The 18,649-nt window shown below is 50.9% G+C and overlaps 2 protein-coding genes across 2 annotated transcripts; one reads left to right on the top strand and one right to left on the bottom strand.

Annotated features, from left to right (window-relative positions):
* Positions 1-3,131: 3,131 nt before the first annotated feature.
* Positions 3,132-4,073, bottom strand: LOC311216318 (olfactory receptor 14J1-like; the record flags this gene model as incomplete). Its single annotated transcript, XM_084297863.1, has 1 exon — positions 3,132-4,073. The coding sequence occupies one exon, from the start codon at positions 4,071-4,073 to the stop codon at positions 3,132-3,134; it is 942 nt and encodes a 313-aa protein (XP_084153989.1).
* An 11,467-nt stretch (positions 4,074-15,540) lies between these two features.
* LOC311216317 (olfactory receptor 14C36-like) lies at positions 15,541-16,479 on the top strand (the record flags this gene model as incomplete). The annotated part of the gene is made up of 1 exon (XM_084297862.1): positions 15,541-16,479. One exon carries the CDS (start codon positions 15,541-15,543, stop codon positions 16,477-16,479), a length of 939 nt encoding a protein of 312 aa, XP_084153988.1.
* Between the last annotated feature and the right edge of the window lie 2,170 nt (positions 16,480-18,649).

Genomic DNA, 18,649 nt, shown 5'->3' with positions numbered 1-18,649 from the left:
GTTCATCACCTTGCTTTCATCCCTTGCTTTCACCCATGTCTCGTCAGCCCTCACCAGATGTTACATGAAAAAACAAAGCGACGGTCTAATCAGAGGGTGACCTCTGGCACCACAGCAATATACTTTGAGGGACATTTCTTCCTCCTTGTGGCCAATGCTTAACATCCAAGGTGCATTCTGTGGAAGTTTTTTCTTCTGCTCTTTCCTACTGCCAAAGGAAGCTCCATCAGGGTGGAAACGACTCCTGAAGTAGGCATCCCAACCCAGCAGGCTCCTTGCGGCCTCTCAGCCAAGCAGACACAAGTCACCTCAGCAGCAGCTTCCAAGCCAGGGGTCTGCTGCTGGCCTTGCAGCTTCTTGGCTAGACACAGCCAAGCCTTGTGCCTGCTGCTGTGCAGTCATGGACTCAAGCAGAAGGGACAGGACAACCCATGTTGGGGCCTTCTTTCTGCCTGGGTCGTCCTGGGTCTGGAGGCAGAGGGGATCCCCCAGTCAGCATGCCAAGCAGGTGCCTTCTGCTGGCCTAGCAGGGCCATTGACAGATGTCAGTCCTCACTTGGTTTTGAATGCCATGAGACCTCATGGCAACCTCATGGTTCCTGCCCTGCCTCAAGGGGCCAAGCACCTAAAGTTAGAGGGCTTGAAGGTGGGGAGGTTAATGCACAGGAAGAGGGGCTTTAGGTGTTAGATGTTCATGTATGGTGTTAGGGACTAGGGCTCATCTTTCTGAGTTAGAGATTAAGGCAAATTTAGTGGAAGTGTTTGGTCTTCTGTTTAAGGTGTGCTGTCTGTGCTTAGGGTATGGGGAAGCTCTGTGGTTTAAGGTTTTTTTTAGGTCTGTAAAGATGTTGTCTAGGGTTAAACAGAGCATTTCAATGCTAGGACTAAGGGCAGGGATCAAGGTAAACAAAAGAGTAAGGGTAAGGGAAAGAGGCTATGGGCTGAGTTTTGGCTTCAAGGGATACTGTGAGGTCTGGCATTAGAGTAGTGGATTCCTGTCAGGGTGTGGAGTAGCATTTAGGGTTAGGGATTGAGTTTACAGGTTGAGACCTTGGAAGGACCTCACATGAATTTTTGAAGTCAGTGTTAGAACAGCATGAACATTACCTGAACATTTTTTCATCTTCCAAATCATGAATTTCTGCTGCCCTAGCTCCTCTTCCCTCCCCTAAATCCCACATCACTCTTAGCCAGGGTTCAGCTGACCTCCCCATAGCAGTAATCTTGTTGGGATTAGCTTTCTGATGGCTCTCATGATCTCAGAGTATCTGTCTCACCTCTGTTGGCTACTCCATTCCTAAGACAGAAGTGGCGCTTAAGGCAAAATGGAAGAGGACACAAACATGTCTAGGAACACCCTGCACCATGTGCCCAGCAGCTCTGCACAACCACAGAAGTGAGCTTCCTGATGTTAAGTTTTGGTTCCAGAATGGATTCAGGCTAATTTTTTCCAGGCCCTCAGGCATGCTTCATTTTCCCCCAGGGATCTTGGAGGCACTGGCTGCCTCTGTGTAGAAAACTGAAAGCAGCCGTGGAGGATGACTTTAGGCAAAAGCTGAAATCTTTTGATTTTGACATGACAACCAGAGGTGCTGCTCTGCAGAGCGAGGGGGCTGTGCCTGGGGCACGGGGGCACTCTGTAGGGCTGTGCTGGGCAGGCTGGGAGGCAGACCCAGCTCATGAGGTCACTGCCATTCCCCAGGGCTGCAAGGAATCATTCGCCAGGCTCCTTTGCTGGGGCTTATGTGTGCCAAGGGGATGCTGAGCTCTCCTCTGCCTGCTCACACCAGACTGAGCACTTGAGCTCTGCTCAGTCCACCTCAGACATAACATGGTGCTTGGCAGTAAATATTGGGGTCATCTTTCCAAGACAAGGTAGCAGTTTCTCAGAGACTGACAGCACAGCAATCTGCTTGTGAGAACTGATGAGTTACTAAATATTCCTCATGTTTGGGGTTGCAATTCCTCTTTCTTTATTTTTTCTTTTCCTTTCCCTTCCTTATGTGTCTATCTTTCTGTGAGTTTTTATGTCCTTTCACTTCTCTCTCTAGATGTGTTTCCTCCTCTCCCTCTAGAGGGGGAGGAAGCAGGCAGCTCACGCATGTGTAGTTTCTGGTTGAGTAGAGAAACAAGGAGGCTGGCTATGGTGCAGCTGCAGGAGCCCTGCTCTCTTGCCTGGGAGATCCCCAGCACACAGTGTCTGTGCCCCGCAGAGCCAGCCCCGCTCCCCAGGCCAGCACAAGAGGCCTGGCCCAGCCACAGAGCAGCTCCAGAGTCCTCTCCAGGATGCCATTTGCCATCAGACCCAGTAACTGCAGGATATGCCAAGGCCATGCCACTTATCACTGTTTGTTGGGCCATGTGCTACCAAGAAGTCAGATCCCAGTCCAGCCCTTTGTCCTTCAGCTATCACTATGGGACTGATCCATCCTGAAGCCCAGAAAAACAAGAAGCCTGTCCAGGGAGGAGCTCCTTGGGTGTATTTCTGACAACTGCTTTAGAAGAGGTGTACAGAGATGTGGAGGAGATGCCACTCTAGGGACATCAGGAAAGTCACCAAGGTGCATGAGATCTGATGGCTAACCCACGTACAAGAGCACAAGAGAACAATGTGGAGACCAAAAGAGAGTAGCAGTGAAAAGGCCACGTCCAGCTGCTGGCCATGGCCATGGCTCCAGGGAAGCAGCAGCCCTGACCCGAAGGCAGCAGAGAGGCAGAGCCCAGCGGGCAGTGAGGGGCAGCCCCGAGGGCCACTGGGGCTGCTCCTCCATGTAGCAGCTGGGCTTTTGGCCGTGAACCCCTCCTGTGTGTTGGGGCTGCTCCCCCAGCTCCAGAGTACATGGGAAGAGATGGCAGCTGAGACCAGTGAATTTATGCTTTATTGTCTATACCTACAGAGGATGCCTAGTTCAATAGGTTGATTAGAAGATGTACTCAAAGTAAAAAATTACTAAATAAATTCAACCAATATCAGAAGTCATGAAAATAATAAAAAGAAAAGAAAAATGATATGAAAATCTGTCATGTTCGTTTCTCAAATACAATAGTAGTCCTGACAGTATTATTATTAATGTTTATAATATGATAATAATACTAAGGATAAAAATAATATGATAAAAATCACAATAATATTAACAATATTGATGTTTAATAAGCACATACAAAAACAGTTTCCTCACTGCATCCTTGAGCTCCTGGTTCCTCATGCTGTAAATGAGAGGGTTCACTGCTGGAGGCAACACTGAGTACAGAAGTGACACCAATAGATCCAGGGATGGGGAAGAGATTGAGTTGGGCTTCAGGTAGGCAAAAATGCCAGTGCTGACCATCACGGAGACCACGGCAAGGTGAGGGAGGCACGTGGAAAAGGCTTTGTGCCGGCCCTGTTCAAAGGGCATCCTCAGCACTGCCCTGAAGATCTGCACATAGGACAGCACAATGAAAGCAAAACAACCAAATGCTAAAAATGCGCTAAAGACCAGAAGACCAGCTTCCCTGAGGTAGGCATGTGAGCAGGAGAGCTTGAGGATCTGGGGGATTTCACAGAAGAACTGGTCCACAGCATTGCCGTGGCAGAGGGGCACTGAAAATGTGTTGGCTGTGTGTAGGACAGCATTGAGAAAGCCACTGCCCCAGGCAGCTGCTGCCATCTGGGCACAAGCTCTGCTGCCCAGGAGGCTCCCGTAGTGCAGGGGCTTGCAGATGGCAACGTAGCGATCGTAGGCCATGATGGTGAGAAGGAAATACTCCGATGACATCAACAAGACAAAGAGAAAAACCTGTGCAGCACATCCTTGATAGGAGATGGCCCTGGTGTCCCAGAGGGCATTGGCCATGGCTTTGGGCAGAGTGGTGGAGATGCAGCCCAGGTCGAGGAGGGCGAGGTTGAGGAGGAAGAAGTACATGGGGGTGTGGAGGCGGTGGTCACAGGCTACGGCACTGAGGATGAGGCCGTTGCCCAGGAGGGCAGCCAGGTAGATGCCCAGGAAGAGCGCGAAGTGCAGGAGCTGCAGCTCGCGCGTGTCTGCGAATGCCAGCAGGAGGAACTCGCTCACAGAGCTGATGTTGGGCATTTCTTGCCTCTGGCCAAGGTAGTCTGTCTAAAAGAAGCAAAGACTTTGCAAAGTTTAAGGACTTCTCTGACCAAAATCCATTGCATGTCTCAACAAACACCACACATACAACGTACTGCCTCATTCCTTTCAGGAAGATCTTTCTGTCACTCCTTGTCTTTTCTCTGGTTGGTGTTCTGAGGGTGCCACAAGAAGCAGGGAGCTGTGCTGTGGGCTCTGCAGCAGTCAGTCCTAGGATACAGCAACAGGTAAAACCTGGAGTGATCTGTGAAGTCCACGGATCACAGACATGAGGAGAAGGTCAAATAATTCCCTAAGAAACAACAAAGGTGATGTCAGTACTGTCTCTGTGCTGAGGTGTGTAAGGTGCCTCAGAGCAACAGCAATGTTCAAGGAGCCTTAGTCTCTGCTACAGATATTCCAACTCCACGACCATCCTTCTGCCTCAGCACATGGGCAGGAAAATGAAGCAGATTCTAAAAAGTGCACTGCCTTCAGGTAGCTCTTGCCGGGCGGTTCTGCAATGCAGTGCCCTGGGGAGGTGCGGGGCTGTGAGCAGCCTGCCCCAGGCAGCACGCTGTGGGCAGCAGCAGGATCCTGCCCTGCCCTGCTGGGGGGGCTCCTTCCACCCACAGCTTCTCCCTGCAGCCCCTGGGCAGCTCCCCGGGAAGGCTGAGTGCTGAGCCTGGCAGGCAGCAGAGGCCCTGCCCCAGCACACAGCCCCTGGGGCACAGCAGGGACCCTGCTCTGCACCACAGCCCTGGGCACCCCTGCAGCTGCCTTGTAGCACCTTCTCCTCCACACCGCACAAGCCACGAGAGGCATCCTGGCAGCTCCTGGACAGGCAGAGACATCCCGAATCCAGGAGCCGCTTCCAGGAACCTGCCCTGCACCATCCTGCAGCCAGAGACTTACTGTGGACAGAGCTGTGAAGGTTTCTCCTGCACTGAGCTCTCCTTTGCCCACAGCCTCCAGGCTGCCTGGAATCTCTTTCTGCCTGGGTGCCTGCGGTCAGAGCCCCCAGCCCTGCTGCGCTGTGCAGAGGAGCTGCTCCTGGGCACAGCTGTCTCTCTGCACCAGGGCCCTCTTGCCACGAGCTCTCTCTGCCCCAGGAGCCTGGCCCAGCTCAGCAGCACAGCACCAGACCAAGGCACTGCAATCACCCCTCTGGGGGCTATGCTGATGAGCCCACGAACCTCAGGCACTCAGAGACAATTGAAGACAGCTCTCCAGAAGTCCAAGTCAGAGGCAAGTTTCCTGCAGTGTCCCCCTGAGGGCCAGCACTGACACAGGCTCCCTTGGAGCTCGTTAGAGCAGAACCCTGGAGGCAGTGAGGACAAGGAGACAAAGGCAATGTGAAGATGACGCTGATGTGTGGACAAATTGGATGTATTTCACCAAGCACAAGGGCCAGACCTTGACCCATGTCCCCTTGGAAGGGAGATCCTTGCCCTTCACACCTTGCTCAGGGCTCTTCATGGGGCAGTAGGAGATGGGGATGTGCATGGCCAAGTGCAGGAGAATGGTACGACCCCTGCCTGGGTCATGGGTGCATGCACAGAGATAATGAGGACCTTGTGCTCATTATCAAGATGTCTCTTCACAGGCCTCAGTGGCAGTGAGTTTCAGTCAGGCCTCAGTGTTGGGACTTTTAGCCTTGGTAGAACCCTTGCTCCTCTCCACACCAGGCTGTCCTAGGGACTCCCAGACTTTCACGTCTTTACCAGCTAGTTGTAGGCACTTGTCCGTTTGGTGTCACACCGGGTCTGAGCTTAGTCTGATAACTCAGATCTTCTTGGTGGCCATGGTCTTCATAAGGCAGCACTGTAGGAAGCTGGCCTGGTTCCTGGTGAGCAGGCACCACTGCTTGTATGCACCGCACTGATGTTTCATTCTGTCAGGTGTTAATGTCTGTACACAGATGGTTCAACCTTTCTGTGATTGTGCTGTCTCTGACAAGACAACAGCAGCAGGAGTTGCAGGAAAGTTTGGATAACATAGGAGTAACCAGTTGAATGCAATTGCAGCACAGAGTCACAGAAGGGTAGGGGATGGAAGGCTGCCAGGTTCCACCTCTTCTGTGCTTCCTCATCATGCAAGCTGTCAGTTTGTCTGGAGCTGTGTCCTGAATGTTATGGGGCTGTGCAGGTGAAAATTAGAAGGGCCAAAGCCCAGCTGGAGCTCAATCTGTATATTTATGTCAAAGAAACAAGAACTATTTATATATAAACTCCAAATAAAGGAGGATTAAGGAGAATCATCATCCTTTATTGGATGTGGGGGGAAAGCTGGTGACAAGAAAGGAGGTAAAGGCTGAGGTACTTAATTCCTTCTTTGCCTCAGTCTCCATCAGAAAGACCAGCTTTTTCCCCTGGAGATTTCTTCCTCCTCATGGCCAGTGCCAACCTTCCAGGGCATGATTCATGGTAGTTTTTTTCTGCTGCTCTTTCCTACTACCAAAGAACACTCCATCAGGGAGGAAACCACTCCTGAAGTAGGCAGCCCAACCCAGCAGGCTCCTTGTGGCCTCTCAGCCAACCAGACACAAGTCACCTCAGCAGCAGTTTCAAAGCTAGGGGCCTGCTGCTGGCCTTGCAGCTTCTTGTGGAGACACAGCCAAGCCTTGTGCCTGCTGCCGAGTCATGGACTCAAGCAGAAGGGACAGGACAACTCATCTGGGGGTCTTCTTTCTGTCTGGGTCCTCCAGGCTCTGGGGGCAGAGGGGATCCCCCAGTCAGCATGCCAAGCAGGTGCCTTCTGCTGGCCTAGCAGGGCCACTGGCAGCTGTCAGCCCAAAAGTGCAGCTCCCAGGGAGAAGTCAAGGCTGACCTGCCACCTCCAGAAACAAGTGACCTCCCAGTCCCTTTCTGTGACCCATTCCTGCTGCTGCCCTATCAAGTGCAGAGACAGAAGTGACCTCAGAGTCCCTGCCCCAGTCACATTGCTCCTGCTGGGGCAGGAGATCCTGAGGCAGAGCTCACCTCTCTCTTGTCCTCTATGGACTGGGGCTCACCTTTCTGGTTTAGAGAGTAAACAAAGTTTTAGTTGGAAGGTTTGCTGTTCTGTTTGTGGTGTCAGGTCTCTGGTTAGGGTATGGGCAAGCATTATGGTTTAGGGTTTTGTTTAGGTCTGGCAAGAGGTCTAGGGATAAATAGAGCATTTAATGTTAGTGTTAAGGGCAAGGATTAGGGTGAGCAAGAGAGTAAACGCAAGGGAAAGGGGCTATGCGCTGAGTTTTTCTTGAGGTGATATTTTGAGTTCTGCTTTACAATAGTGGATTCCTGTCAGGATGTTGCACTAATGTTTAGGTTGAGAGATTATTGTTATTGTTTACAGGCCTTGGAAGACTGAAGTCAGTGTTACAGCAGCATCAACATTACATGAACCCTCTTACCTCTACAAAGGTAAGCTTCCGAGCTCCTCTTCCCTTCCTCTTCCTTCCCCCAAATCTGACATCTCTCCTGGCCAAGCTACTCCTGACCTCCGCATATCAGTCATCTAACTGGGATCAGTTTACTGATGGTTGTCATTATATCAGAGGGTCTGGGGTCTGTGGGGTAGGGCACGATGCCCTTGATATCATGTGAAGGACAATGATATGACACTTTCCAGTGTTTGCACAGGGATAAAGGAGAAGGCAGCTGACAGAGGTTGCTAAATCATCAGCTCTTGTACTCGTGGGGGACTTCAACTTCCCTGACATATCCTGGAAGCACAACACAGCCCTGAGAAAGCAGTCTAGGAGGTTTCTGGAGAGCGTGGAAGATAGCTTCCTGACGCAGCTGGTTAGTGAACCTACCAGGGGTGGTGCCCCGCTAGACCTTCTCTTCACAAACAGAGAAGGACTGGTGGAGGACGTGATCGTCGGGAGCTGTCTTGGGCAGAGTGACCACGCAATGGTGGAGTTCACTATTCTTGGCGAGGCCAGGAAGGGGACCAGTAAAACCGCTGTATTGGACTTTCGAAGGGCTGACTTTGAGCTGCTCAGGACACTGGTTGGTGGAGTCCCTTGGGAGGTGGTTCTGAAGGGCAGAGGGGTCCAGGAAGGCTGGGCGCTCTTCAAGAGGGAAGTCTTAATGGCGCAGGAACGGTCTGTCCCCACGTGCCCAAAGACGAGCTGGCGGGGAAGAAGACCGGCCTGGCTCAACAGAGAATTGTGGCTTGATCTTAGGAGGAAAAAGAGGGTTTATAAGCTTTGGAAAAGTGGGCAGGCCACTAAGGAGGACTTTAAAGAAGTAGCGAGGCTGTGCAGGGACAAAATTAGGAAGGCCAAAGCTCATCTGGAGCTCAATCTGGCTACTGCCGTTAAAGATAACAAAAAACGTTTCTATAAATACATCAACACAAAAAGGAGGACTAAGGAGAATCTCCATCCTTTACTGGATGCGGGGGGAAACTTAGTTACAAGAGATGAGGAAAAGGCGGAGCTGCTTAATGCCTTCTTTGCCTCAGTCTTTAGCGGCAATACCGGATGTTCTCTGGATACTCAGTACCCTGAGCTGGTGGAAGGCGATGGGGAGCAGGATGTGGCCCTCATTATCCATGAAGAACTGGTTGGTGACCTGCTACGGCACTTAGATGTGCACAAGTCAATGGGGCCGGATGGGATCCACCCAAGGGTACTGAGGGAACTGGCAGAGGAGCTGGCCAAGCCGCTTTCCATCATTTATCAACAGTCCTGGCTATCAGGGGAGGTTCCAATCGACTGGCGGCTAGCAAACGTGACGCCCATCTACAAGAAGGGCCGGAGGGCAGACCCGGGAAACTACAGGCCTGTCAGTTTGACCTCAGTGCCAGGAAAGCTCATGGAGCAGATCCTCCTGAGAGTCATCATGCAGCAATTGCAGGGGAAGCAGGCGATCAGGCCCAGTCAGCATGGCTTTATGAAAGGCAGGTCATGCCTGACGAACCTGATCTCCTTCTATGACAGAGTGACGCGCTGGGTGGATGAGGGAAAGGCTGTGGATGTGGTCTACCTTGACTTCAGCAAGGCTTTTGACACCGTCTCCCACAACATTCTCCTCAAGAAACTGGCTGCTCTTGGCTTGGACTGGCGCACGCTTCGCTGGGTTAGAAACTGGCTGGAGAGCCGGGCCCAAAGAGTCGTGGTGAGTGGAGCCAAGTCCAGTTGGAGGCCAGTCACTAGTGGCGTCCCCCAGGGCTCGGTGCTGGGGCCGGTCCTCTTTAATATCTTCATTGATGATCTGGACGAGGGCATCGAGTGCACCCTCAGTAAGTTCGCAGATGACACCAAGTTAGGTGCGTGTGTCGATCTGCTCGAGGGTAGGAAAGCTCTGCAGGAGGATCTGGATAGGCTGCACCGATGGGCTGAGGTCAACTGCATGAAGTTCAACAAGGCCAAGTGCCGGGTCCTGCACCTGGGGCACAATAACCCCAAGCAGAGCTACAGACTGGGAGAGGAATGGTTGGAGAGCTGCCAGGCAGAGAAGGACCTGGGAGTGATGGTGGATAGTCAGCTGAATATGAGCCAGCAGTGTGCTCAGGTGGCCAAGAAGGCCAACGGCATCCTGGCTTGTATCAGGAACAGCGTGACCAGCAGGGCGAGGGAGGTGATCGTCCCCCTGTACTCAGCTCTGGTGAGGCCGCACCTCGAGTACTGTGTTCAGTTTTGGGCCCCTCGCTACAAGAAGGACATCGAGGTGCTTGAGCGGGTGCAGAGAAGGGCGACGAAGCTGGTGAGGGACCTGGAGAACAAGTCCTATGAGGAGCGGCTGAGGGAGCTGGGCTTGTTCAGCCTGGAGAAGAGGAGGCTCAGGGGTGACCTTATCGCTCTTTTTAGGTACCTCAAGGGAGGCTGTAGCGAGGTGGGGGTTGGCCTGTTCTCCCACGTGCCTGGTGACAGGACGAGGGGGAATGGGCTTAAGTTGAGCCAGGGGAGTTTTAGGTTAGATGTTAGGAAGAACTTCTTCACTGAAAGGGTTGTTAGACATTGGAACAGGCTGCCCAGGGAAGTGGTGGAGTCACCATCCCTGGAAGTCTTCAAAAGACGTTTAGATGTAGAGCTTAGGGATATGGTTTAGTGGAGGGCTGTTAGCGTTAGGTTGGAGGTTGGACTCGATGACCTTGAGGTCTCTTCCAACCTAGAAATTCTGTGTGATTCTGTGTGTGTGATATGACACTTTCCAGTGTTTGCACAGGGATAAAGGAGAATACATGGTCCCAATGCCATGAGTATAATACATCTCCTCACAACCCACAGCTAAGGGGACAAAGATGTCAGTGCTGCTGCAGCCTTCCATTCTTGTCAGAGCCCTCTGCCTACTCCTCTGTACGCTTTCCTGTGCTGTCCCACACTTCCCTGAAGGCTGCAGACAGACACTTCTCTTCCCCACCTTGCTCTCACTCTGCTGTTCCCATGATTTCACTGCTGCTTCTCCACTCTCGCCAGCTGTTCCTTCAAACACAAGGGCATGGGCTGATCCAAACCCCCCCTAGGTGACCTCTGGACCCACAGCACAAGTGCCAGTGCCTCACCTTTAAGTCAAGAATTTCATCTGACTATCGAATCTAAATCTACCCTATTTAAGTTTAAAACCATTCCCCTTGTCCTATGATAGAATCATAGAAATCATAAAAACACAAATTTGGAAAGGACCTACAAGAACATTTAGTCCAACCTTCCCATCGTTAATACTACCCACTAAGCTACTGAGCCATATCTCCTAGCACCCTGTCCTGGTGCTTCTTGAACACTGAGGGTCGGTGACTCCGCCACCTCCCTGAGCAGACCATTCCAGTTCCCGACTACTCTTTGAGAGAAAAAGTTTTTTGTGATATCTAATCTAAACATCCCCAGGCATAACTTGTGGCCATTTTCTCGAGTCCTATCATTAGTTATCTGAGAGAAGAGGCTGACCCCCGCCTTACATCAACCTCCCTTCAGGAAGTTGTAGAGTGCAATGAGGTCTCCCCTGAGCCTCTTCTTCTCCAGACTAAACAATCACAGCCACTCCTCATAAGACCTGTTATCCATACCCTTCAACAGTTTGGTTGCCCTTCTCTGGACATGTTCCAGGGCCTCGATGTCCTTCTTGTAATGAGTGGCCCAAAACTGAACACAGTGCTCGAGGTGTGGCCTCACCAGAGCTGAGTACAGGAGGACGATCACCTCCCTGCTCCTGCTGGCTGCACTATTTCTAATACAGGCCAGGATACCCTTGGCCTATTTGGCCACCTGGGCACACGGCTGGCTCGTGTTCAGCCGAGCATCCATCAACACTCCCAGGTCCTTTTCCTCTTCACAGTCTTCTAGCCACTTTGCCCCAAGCCTATAGCATTGCATGGAGTTATTGTGGCCAAAGTGCAGGACCCTGCACTTGGCCTTGTTGAACCTCATCCCATTCACCTCAACCCAGCAATCCAGCCTATCCTGATCCCTCTGAAAGGCCACCCTTCTCTCATATGGATCGTCACTACCTCCCAACTTGGTGTCATCTGCAGATTTAGTGAGGGTACACTCAATCCCCTCATCTAGGTCATCAATAATGATATTAAACAAGACAGGTCGCAGTACCAACCCCTGGGGGACACCACTTGTAAGAGGATGCCAGCTGGACTAACCAAAAATCTTGGTTAAAATCTCTGAGGAGAGCCTTTATGAGCTTCACAAAGACAACGGTAGCAGTGTCACAGATAATCATAGAAACATGGGATCATAGAATCATACAAGTAGAATGGTTTGGGTTGGAAGGGACCTTAAAGATCCTCTTATTCCAACCATTCTCCTACTAGACCTGGTTGCTCCAAACTCATTGCAACCTCCTTGAACACTTCCAGGGATGGGACATTCACAGCTTTTCCAGGAAACCTGTTCCAATGCCTCACCATCCTCAGAGGAAAGAATTTCTTCCATATATCTAATTTAAACCTGCCCTCTTTTAGTTTAAAGTCATTACTCTTTGTCCCTTCACTACACTCCCAGACAAAGACTGTCTCCCCAGCTTTCCTGTAGGTCCTCTCTAAGTACTGGAAGGTTGCTCTAAGGTTTCTCAGGTGCTGAGTAGTACCAGTTCTCTCAGCACGCCTTCATAGCAGAAGTGCTCCAGCCCCTTGATCGCCTTTGTGGCCCTCCTCTGGACCTCTTCAAATAATTCCATGTACTTGAACTGCCGCGTTAAACCACAGCAGTCTTTTTGGCACCCAGTGTGGGGCACGAAGGGTTGAGATAATGACAGATCTTACTACAGACTACTAAAGATAAATTGTTATAAGCATTAGACCAGTTTAATAGTTGCTGATCACAAGGTCGACATTTTGGATTTCGGGTCTGTTGGGCTTTCATTCAGAAATGTGTTGTATAGCACATTACTTACTGCCTGTGTTCCCATTGTGCTGTTTGTCATCTCTGGGGCTGGTTTAAAGATATTTTGCTATGTTGTGTAACACTGGCTTATGAGTCTATAAAATTATTGGTCATGTGACAAATCTGTTCTTTGTACTGAGCATTGCCATCATGTCCATTCCTCAGGAACCATTACTCAGAAACTTAAGAATTACACTCTTGACCTTTTTGCTTTAAGGAGCCAATCTAGGAGAGGAAGAGGGAGGGACACTTCTTCACTTCTTCACCTCCCCCTTCTCCTCCAGGCTAATTACACTAACTCTAAAAAGCTTAAAATATCCATGGGATGGTCCTACTGTGATGTCTCCTGAATGTGTTTCAACTGTTGTTTAAGGATAAACAGCTCTTGAAGAATGCCCTCCAGAGACCTGCCCCAAGGCAGGAGAGTTAGGAGTGGCAGGGAGCATGGGAGGATCTGGGCAGGCACCTAGAGCAGTGGGCACCTCCAGTGCTTTGGAACTTCCCCCCGAGCACGTGCAGAATCCTTAAAAACTGCAGAAGTGCTTGAAAAGGAGGGGTTATCACCTTGGCAATTCCAAAGGGAATTCCAAAGGAAGCCTCAGTCAGTGTCACTCCAACCCCTGTGATGGGCCCTGCAGCTACTCCAACACCTCTGACATGTCCTGCAGCCACTCCAGACCCTGTGACAGACCCCAGGTCTAGTCTGGGACCTAGACCAGACACCCCAGGTCTGCTCTTGCTAGGCCAGAACACCAACCTTTGCCAGGTTCCACTGCTTCTACATGCAGGAGAAAACAGTGGGGGTGAAAATCAGGCTCCTGAGAATGGAAAAGAACTACTGCCCAGAAAAGAAAGGAGGGAGAAGAATGTTGATCTATGAAACCTTGACATAAACTTCCCCATGAGAGGGTACTTCCAAGATCCAAAAGGGTACAGGTGGAGTTTTGGGATAGCTGCCTCGGAGACAGAGGATGTTAAAGAGTTGTCTCCCTCACCCAGTCCCTGGGAGGACCCTTCCATTTATGCAGTGGTTGAAGGTCAAAGAAGAGCAGGTGCAGATGGTTAATGCAATGTTCTATCAGTTGGGGACAGGCTGGAGATCAGTCAGTAATGAGCAATTGCACTGTGTATAGCTTGCTTTGTACATAACGATAATAGTAATAAAAATAATTGCTATTATTATTCCTCTTCCCCTTCAGTACTTCAAACTGCCCTTACTACAACACATAAGCATTTGGGGCTGGGAGGTGTTGGTGTGAGCTAACAGCTGTGTGGTGCTGAGCTGCCTGCCAGGTTAAAGCACATCATGTTTGACAACCATACTCTAACAGTAGAAATAACATTTCTAAAAGTCATCTCTCCTGTGTTCAGAAAAGGCCAGTCGGTGATGAAATCAGTCGGCTTCAGACACCACACCCCAGCAGAGACCCTGCTGCTTTTGGGAGCTGTCAGCCCTGAGGCCTTGGGGACACCTCAAGGGAGCCCAAGGGCACAGAGCAACCTATGCCACAGTCGGGTGCTGTGCTGCTGAGCTGGGCCGGGCTCCTGAGCCCAAGGGGAGCTCCTGGCAAGAGGCATCGCTGTAGAGAGACAGCTGTGCCCAGGAGCAGCTCCTCTGCACAGCGCAGCAGGGCTGGAGGCTTTGACCACAGGTGAGAGGAGAGAAGGAGAGAGGGCTTGGAGGCACTGAGGAGCGCAACAACAGAGGGCAGCGTGTGGCAGGACACATCTGCAGGCTCTTGACACCGTGAGGCTCTGGCAGCAGGGCACTGCAGATCGGGTTGCCAGAGTGGTCTTCTGCAGCTGGCACATCTGATGGCTGATAGCATCTGTCAGGATGACTTTTACTCTACATTTAATGTGGAATAGAATGTGCTATACACAATGGCATTTATAAAAGGGCATTTCCAGAGGAAAACTGAGGCTTGGTTAATCTGAAGAGGAAGGATTTTTTAGTTTCTGTGCTTTCCGAATCTTGCAGTGCAGTGGAAGCATGGATGGGGTCTGTGAGCATGGACAGGGAGATGTGGGGACATAGAACCATCTCCAAGCAGAGAAATAGGAAGGCAGCAGGGACTTGGGCAGGTGGTGAGAGGGAGCTGCTGCCACAAATGCTGTGCGAGGGAGGGCTCAGGCACCTACCTGCAACCCCCTGCACGGCAGGAGCATTCCCTGGGACACACCGTGCTCTCCTCTCCCACCAGCACAGCCTCTGCCCTCAAGCCCCCGGTGTCCCCAGCAGGAGCTGCCTCCTCTGCAGGCAGAGCTGCAGCACAGGAGGGTCTGCTGAGTGTCCGTCTGTCCCTCCCTGGCCTTGCCTCCCCTGGCAGCAGCACGCTGGCATTCCTCCTGGCTTCTCCAGCTGGCTGTGCTGCTGCTGGTCTTGTTCCCAGGCTGGCTGGGGATGGGGGTTTCACATGCCCATTCCATGAGCCCTAGGAGTGTTTGGCTGGAAGAGGAGTATGGGGACAGGATGAGGGGTCTGGAGATGGGCACTTTGTGCCTGGATTCCTCTACTCTCAGCAGTGTTCAGGTTCTTCTCAGGTCAACCTCTGAGTACAACTTTCCTGCAACACTCACATGGTGGCTGAGACCAGTATTGATGGACAGATTATCTGTCCTCACTAAAGGACACTGCACTATAGGGCCAGTCCCTTTTTCCCTTAGGATGCACAACATTTCCACTTATGTGCTGGAGAAATGCCCGGGATTTCTGTTTTAGAAAAACTCAGCAGGTGTGGTAGGTCAGTAACAACAAAAAATCTGACCCTATAAAATGAAAATTAAAAAAAATCATATATATATATCTGCTGTGAAGTTGGGTAACCAGGGAGCAACACTGGGGCAAGGTTCTTTATTATCAGGAGTGAAGTGAGTCTGAGATTGCCCCATGTTCCACCTTACCTCTGGCTATTGGGCATAACTGACTCTTGCATTGAATACAGAGGAGTCCCCTGCTCCCGGGGATACCCTCAGGCATCAGGAAGAACTCAGGAAAGATACCTACCAAATGTCTTCCTGGAAATGGACAATTTTCTGGCAATTCTAAATGAGAAACGGGATGAGTTTTTCTCTGATGAATCTGTTGTACATTGTTACTATTCTTTCTCTTCTTTGTTCAGGATCACATCCCCAGAAAAGCAGATGTCCAACAGAAGCACCATCTCCGAGTTCCTCCTGCTGGCATTCGCAGACACGCGTGAGCTGCAGCTCCTGCACTTCGCGCTCTTCCTGGGCATCTACCTGGCTGCCCTCCTGGGCAACGGCCTCATCCTCAGTGCCGTAGCCTGCCACCACCGCCTCCACACCCCCATGTACTTCTTCCTCCTCAACCTCGCCCTCCTCGACCTGGGATCCATCTCTACCACTATTCCTAAAGCCACGGCCAATGCCCTCTGGGACACCAGGGCCATCTCCTACCAAGGATGTGCTGCACAAGTCTTCTTTTTCGTCTTCTTCTTTGGTTCAGAGTTTTCCCTTCTCACTATCATGGCCTATGACCGCTACGTTGCCATCTGCAAGCCCCTGCACTACGGGAGGCTCCTGGGCAGCACAGCTTGTGCCCAGATGGCAGCAGCTGCCTGGGGCAGTGGCTTTCTCAATGCTGTCCTGCACACGGCCACTACATTTTCCCTTCCCCTCTGCCAAGGCAATGCTGTAGACCAGTTCTTCTGTGAAATCCCCCAGATCCTCAAGCTCTCCTGCTCAGATGCCTACCTCAGGGAAGTCTGGGCACTTGTGTTTAGCGTTTCTTTAGTCCTTGGTTGCCTTATTTTCATTGTGGTGTCCTATGTGCAGATCTTTATTGTGGTGCTGAGGATGCCCTCTGAGCAGGGCAAGCACAAAGCCTTTTCCACGTGCCTCCCTCACCTGACCGTGGTATCCCTTTTTGTCAGCACTGTCATGTTTGCCTACCTGAAGCCCTCCTCCATTTCCCCTGCATCCTTGGACATGGTGGTGTCATTTCTGTACTCGGTGGTGCCTCCAACAGTGAATCCCCTCATCTATAGCATGAGGAACCAGGAGCTCAAGGATGGCTTGAAGAGACTCATGACTGGAGATGTTTCACAATCAAAAACATAGCCCATTTTTTTCTGCCTATGACCCACAATACATTGCAGGCTCAAGGTTTGTTCTGTTATCTTGTTGTCATTTTTCTTACTCTGCAGGGCATCACCACCAGCTCAGAGATATACAGTGCATCGAAGGAGGTTCACCAATGGCTGGCCAGTCCACTGCTCATTGCTCATCTCATAAAGGCTCCCTGGGAAGTAGGATGTCCAGGAGAAGAGCAGGGCCCCCTGCAGGTTCATGGGAGACGTATAAAGGGAAACCCGTTGCTGCTGGTGCCAGCAGGCACATCATACACTCACAGAGAGATGAACACGAGCGAGCACAAATGCCATCAGCCATTCCTACAAGTCTCATGAAGGCCAGTGGGGCAGACAGTGTCACAAGGTTAAGTAACATGCCCTGGGAAGGCACCTGAATCCAGCTCTGAGATGTGCTTCCTTGAAGCAAGGTCCCTGTGACCACTCCTCATGCCGTGGGGCATCTCAGAGGAGGGCAGAGCAGGGCAAAGCACTGCAGGGCTGAGGTGCCTCCCAGCCTCTGGCAGTGGCTGCAGGAGCCAGAGGGACACTGCAGACACTGCAGTGCACTGTGCGTGGTGTGCAAGGTAGAGACTCATGTCTCGCAACAGCCCCGTGTGTATGAGGAGCGTGGGAGGCCAGCTCAGATGCGGACACCTCACAGAGTGCTGCCGTTGCCCTGTGTGACTCTAGAACCAACCCCCAGTGTCTCTGTGAGATTTCTGTAACCCCCCTCTCACAGGCTCATTACAGATGCCCCTCTCTGCTATGTCACACTACCCTGCCTTTCTGGACCAGGCCATCAAGCATTTGGATCAGAGAGATTTCTGGGGACTTGGAAAAAACAGACAGCAAACTTGTCTTCAGGAAGGACAAGAAAAATGACTGGGAGATTTGCAGTTGTCACCTCTGCCCATGGGAACGTGATGGGGAAAGTCCTGCCGCAGGTGAAGCAGTAGAGGAGGGGAGAGAAGGGAATGTGGTGAACCTGGATTTGGCAAGGCCTTTGCCATAGTCTCCTGGAGTCTCCCTTTAGCCACATTGCTGATATTCACACTGAAGAAGGGGATGAAGTTGGGGGGGGGAGAAGTTGGCTGGACATTAGTGATACCAAGTCCTCCTGCCAGCTAGTTAGCAGCAGCACCCTTCAGTCATGGGCACTTGGGCCAACACAGTTGACCCTCTTTTTTATCTCCCTTTATGATGTCATGGAGCACATTTCCCAGTCTTGATCTTTTCAACATGAGTTATTCTTTAATTCAGTGACTTCTTCCCTTGGAGTTCTGCTTGAAGAGTGGGAGGTGGAGGAAGAAGGAAAAAAAAAAAAAAAAAAAAAAGTTGGGAAATGTCTTTTGGTAAATGTTTGCATACGACTATTCACAGAAAAAGCCTACTTTGGTAGATAATCCTTGTCCACAGTGCTGTCAATAGTAAATAATAAATAAATAAATAAATAAATAAAATAATAATAAAAAACCTATGAGACTAAATCAAGAGATTCATAGAAAAAAAAAAAAAAAGCTGGTGGTGTTGCCATAAAAGACTCTTTCAGCTGTTACTTAGAGTCCTTTTATGCACAGGTTTCCATTTTTTCCTAGATCTACTTTCATGGCTGGTTTCCATTCTCTATTCAGAGGTGGCCACTGCCTTCAGGATGCCCTGGGGTAGCTGAGGAACGCAGATGGGACAAGTGATGTGAGGGAGCACTTTTGGAGCACAAGCTGAGGTGCACGAACTGAGGCTAGGCCCTACAGGGGCTGTACAGGGCTGCTAAGCACAGAATCATAGAACAGCTCATGTTGGAAGGGAACTTAAAGATCCTGTGGTTCCATAATGTTCACATACACCCAAATCTCAAGCCTGTGCCACACCGGTGCTGGCCTAGGCCTTTTACTTCAGACGTAGGCCTTTTCCTGCAGCATATACCACGTTGGTCATGGCACAAAAATACTGTTTCTACACCAGTGATCTGGAACCTCCTTCATGTTAGGCCACATTTCAGTGTCCTTTGTGCTGCTTGCAGGGTTTTGTCTCATGGATGAACTGGATCACAGAATCCCAGAATCATCTAGGTTGGAAGAGACCTCCAAGATCACCTAGTCCAACCTCTGACCTACCACTAACAAGTCCTCCACTAAACCATATCGCAAAGGATCACTGAG

Source organism: Netta rufina (genome assembly GCF_964035555.1).
Source record: "Netta rufina genome assembly, chromosome: 18".
Taxonomy (NCBI): Eukaryota; Metazoa; Chordata; class Aves; order Anseriformes; family Anatidae; genus Netta; species Netta rufina.
The sequence above is the reverse complement of the archived record's forward strand: the minus strand, read 5'-3'. Positions and strand labels throughout refer to the sequence as shown.